Source organism: Astatotilapia calliptera, chromosome 20, assembly GCF_964374335.1.
Source record: "Astatotilapia calliptera chromosome 20, fAstCal68.1, whole genome shotgun sequence".
NCBI classification, from domain to species: domain Eukaryota; kingdom Metazoa; phylum Chordata; class Actinopteri; order Cichliformes; family Cichlidae; genus Astatotilapia; species Astatotilapia calliptera.
Genome location: NC_137441.1, coordinates 34,994,566 through 34,999,167, shown reverse-complemented (window position 1 = coordinate 34,999,167; position 4,602 = coordinate 34,994,566). Strand labels below are relative to the sequence as shown.

At 40.6% G+C, this 4,602-nt stretch overlaps 1 protein-coding gene across 1 annotated transcript; it reads right to left on the bottom strand.

The window, feature by feature from the left end:
- Positions 1-406: 406 nt before the first annotated feature.
- Positions 407-3,306, bottom strand: neurod4 (neuronal differentiation 4). The gene is made up of 2 exons (XM_026154128.2): positions 3,126-3,306; positions 407-2,206 (listed from the first exon to the last, which is right to left on the bottom strand). The coding sequence occupies exon 2, from the start codon at positions 2,198-2,200 to the stop codon at positions 1,142-1,144; it is 1,059 nt and encodes a 352-aa protein (XP_026009913.1). The 5' UTR covers positions 2,201-2,206; positions 3,126-3,306; the 3' UTR covers positions 407-1,141.
- Positions 3,307-4,602: the final 1,296 nt, after the last annotated feature.

The following is a 4,602-nucleotide window of genomic DNA, read 5'->3' as shown; positions in this document are numbered from 1 at the left end:
TACTGCACCTGCTGGTAATCGTGACCAGATTACAGGGATATTCTGAAAATGATGCATCTAAAACGATGCACAAAGCTAGTGAGAGCGATGTAACAGCTGTCGCTGACTCACATTTATTTATTTTTTAAAACCAGAACTTGTAATTTAACTGAAATTGTAATCGAGTTGATGAAAATAATTTGTCCTCTGATGTGAGGGCTTAGCAAAAAGAGTCATCTCTGTATTATCTACTGTGCTTTATATATAAGTGTAATACTAAAACGCAAAAAGAAATCTAAATGAATGAAAACATCACTGTACCAAGCTTGTGTTTACAGCCAGTTAGTGCATGCGTTTGTCTTTCTGTTAAACTAAAATGTAAGAAATGGATGAGAGCATAACATCACAAAAAGACATGGCACACGTGTTACTATGGAAATAGCATATAATATAAGAATATTTATTTAATTAAGTGCGAAACAGCAAAATATTAACAGTACAGTATGACAAAAATTGTGACACCAAATGAACAAGTACCTGAAAGACTTAAAATAAATAAATTAAATACAGTACAGCTACCAGTGGCTGGCATCAACCCAAGACAGTGAAACAGAAACTGTGCTGAGAAAAATATAAAACAGACAAGACATTATCAAAATAAATATTAAATACAGGTATAAATAAATGCATTGCTTTTCTTAAATTCAGAAGGAAACTGGCTGTAGGCCTCAGTGCACAATGGGGGACTTTTTGATCAATTTCTTTTTATACGTAGACGTGTAAATAATAAAGTATTTGTTCAAACATAAGCATCTGAATAATGCTTCAGCAAGGACATCTGATTTGGTAAACTAATTTTTACTTCAACTCTTTAAAAACTGACGGAGCAATGTGTTCAAAAGAAGATTAACATATAAACAAAAGTGAAATAAATACAATAATAAATGTTATGGGTGCATGTTTCAGGTAGATTGAGTTGAGGTGATGAGTCTTCTCTCTGAGCATTCAGTGCTCTCCCAGAGTACTAGACAACATAAAAGCAAACATTTTTCTCTATACACTCAGTACCACAGTCATCCTTTTTTTACAGCAGTTTATACAGGAGCAGTGCTTCTACTCTGGCTATTCATAACAGTCACTCATTCACTGGTACTATCACATTTCAGATGGTACCCATGTGAGAGGTGATGAGGTGAGGGGGAGCAAAGGAGTCAAAGGCCACATCCAGGGGCAACTCGTAGCGAGAAGCCTGTAAGAGTGGGTGGGCCTGAGGCCCCCCTGGTAGGCTGCCTGTCGTGGACGTGGGGTAATGGTGGGATGAGAGGTAGTGAGCATGGTGGGGTGTGTAGTTCCTCTCTGACTCATGCGGAGATGGCTCCTGCTTCAGGGCAAAGTTGCCACTGATGCTGAGTGGGGGAGTGAGGGGCCCATCGTATGGAGGAGTGCTGCTGCTGCACTCGTTAGGGGAGGGGTTGTCATATACAGGCCCCTTGAATCCTTTCATTTGGAGGAGGTGCGATGCCTCGAGGGAGCCGTAGGGTGGGCTGGGAAGGCCTGGGGATGGGTAGCTGAGGGGATGGCCAGCCACCATACTACCCATTCCTGGACCTCCACACTTGTCTTCCAGCTTATTAAGAATCATCGGACTGGGTCCCAGCTGCAGGCAGCCAGCCACAAGGTTGCTGGTAGGCTGGGACAAACCTTTACACAGCATCTCCACAAATCCATGACTCTCTGGGGACTGGCCACTTTCCAGCACCTCCGACAGAGCCCAGATGTAATTGCGGGCCAGCCGCAGAGTCTCAATCTTCGACAGCTTTTGTGTCTTAGAGTAGCAAGGCATCACTCTGCGCAGAGTATCCAGAGCATCATTTAGCCCATGCATACGAGAACGTTCTCTGGCATTGGCCTTTATTCGCCGTGCACGAAACCTCTCCTGTCTAGCTTTGGTCATCTTCTTCTTTTTAGGGCCTCTCCTTTTGGGAGCATTTTCTCCATTTGGTCCATCCTCTTCATCCTCTTCCTCTTCCTCCTCTTCTTCCATATCCTCACTACCCAGTTCTGTGCAGGAGCGGAGGCGACCCCCTACAGTCAGGCCATGGCGCCCCGTCAATTCTGGGCTTTCATCTCCATCCTGTGAGCTGCCGTCATCATCGAGCCAGCTGAGGGAGCTCACCAGCTCACTCACATCCCCACTTTTCCCAAATGATTTGGTCATCATTTTGATCTAAAGAAAAAGAGCCCACACAACAAATTCAATACTTTGGGATTCAGTGTCTGTGAATGTAAATCCTTGAGGCTATTTCCCCATAACGTGATAAAATTGTATTATTATTTATAACTGATGGGTACCAGAAGAAGCACACACTGACTGAGAGTGCTCTCATTTCAGCAGGGCAGTATGGACAGATCACTTATATGAAGTGCAAGCACCTCTGTCGCATAACAGTTCTGAAATAAATCCAGTAATTATTTCAAATCAATCTCACTGTGAAATTTGGATATTAATGAATAAATGGCTGTTTTCAGAATGAGATGGATGAGTGGTTCCCTGCTGTTATTCTCCAGTCTTTCAGAGACGCTGTCAATCTGGGACACCACGGGATTTACTCAGTATATAAAGCTCAAAGATTAAACAGGCAACATACAAATCAACAAACATGTAACCCCCCAACACACACACACACACACACACACACACACATTTCTCTGTTAGAATACCTTCATTATTATTATTATTATTATTATTATTATTATTATACTTTTTGCAGAGCAATCTATATCGCCCCAAAATCACATTTTAAATGTTATTTTGTACTTTAATGTTAAGTGAAACGAAGAATATTTGTTATTGTTGTGCAAAAAAGTCCTACTTTGTGATTTTTAAAGTAATTTAAAGTAACTTGTAGAGCGAACTTTGGGCTCGTAATTCTGTCTTTACTGTACATCCCACTGAACATAAAAAAGATAGAACTGTAAATAATAGGATGATGCTTGGGTGATTTGAAAGGTTTTCACAGCTGTAAATAAGCTTAAGAGTTTTTTTCTGCAAAAATTTCATGTGTTAAATTTATTAGCTCTAATGTGAGCCATATGGGTTTTTTTCTATTTCTTTCACAAGACTTGGACATAAAATGTCAACTCACCTGTTTGGGATCCGTTTTCGCTTCGTTCACAACAGATTTTTAAATGTTAAACAGACTAATAAAAGAGTGATAAGTCCACAACTGCTGTGTTTCTTTCTTCGCGCACCGGCCAGTGTCCCTTAATCTTCTGCTCCCTCAGATGGCCATGAGTACGCTTGGAACTTTCATCTCCAAATGACACGATCGGGCTGATATTCTTTTTGCCTTTAACCGGCAAGTCCCTCCCTCTGCCGCCCCACCCACCGTCAACTTATCCAAACGCGCGTGGCGTGCTCGTGACCAGAAGTTTTGGCAAATGTGCAGCGAGCGAGAGAGTGAGACAGGGTACATGCATAACATTTTTTTTAATCATGAAGTCCGTGAACTACTTGGTAGCAGTTTAAGGAGCACATGCAGTGTTATTTAGCATCTTACAGCCTTTCATAAGACTCTTTCCCCAAATGTGACTTTGCTTATACCACTATCTAAAAATATATTTATGTCTAAAACAAAACTAATCATTTTCCAATCTTCTGCTAATCCCGCCTTATCCTACTTTTTTTTTCTAATTTTAAGTTGTGTTGCAAAATTATTGCCGCTATAGGTCTACAAGTACCACGATTGCGCGCAAATTGAAATATATGTTAAAGCTATTTTTTAATAAAAGAAGAAAGAATAACTCAAACTCAATAATAAACTCAATAATTTCCCATCACAGATTTCAGTATTACGCAGGAGTTTGCTGTTAGATTTCCAATCACATCTGACTTGAATGAAGATCTCTTGTTGTTGCCCTCAAATCTGAAAACACAGAAATCGTAAAATCCACTGGACTGTTTGCTGCTGCGCGAGTGTGTTAACCATCGTAATCGATTGTCTATCTCTTCATTAGTCGGTTGGATTATACATTTTACACTTCATTAAACGCAGTGTGGGCTTGATCTTCAATGAGTTAAGAGACGCTCTTCCTTATGTGCGTATTTAAGTGATTTTGACAGCGTGGTGTGCGGAGAGCAGGTGTGTGCGCTGTTCAACCACTCATTCAATTGTTTCCTTCAATTTTTAGCGTCATATTTGGCCCCAAGGAGTTGGCAATCTGATTACTGAGTCGATTGGCGATCGAGACACATTTAGATCAGCTATGCTTATGAGAATCCATTTGGAAATGTAATCAGCTACACCGTCTAGTTACTGGATTATCAATGATACATTTGGCTTATGACTAATTGCTTTTATGCTTTGCTTTCTATGTCGTTTTTGTTTGTTTGTTTGTCTTTTGTTTAAACTTTAAACACGTACAACCTAACTTTTCAGTAGACTCTTTGAATCAAACGCGTAGTCCACGTGACGTGAGTTTACGTCTTTTATTAGGCTTCACAAATCTTATGTAAATATTGGTCATTTTGCACACTTTTAACTACAAATGCCAAAGCACGAGATACGCCCGCCAGTCGTCGTGCGTGGCGAGCCGCAGCTCAGTGGGGGTCTATTGTTACAA

Excerpts from the sequence above, each read along its gene's own strand:
- neurod4 (XM_026154128.2), bottom strand. The coding sequence starts at position 2,200 with ATGATGACCAAATCATTTGGGAAAAGTGGGGATGTGAGTGAGCTGGTG.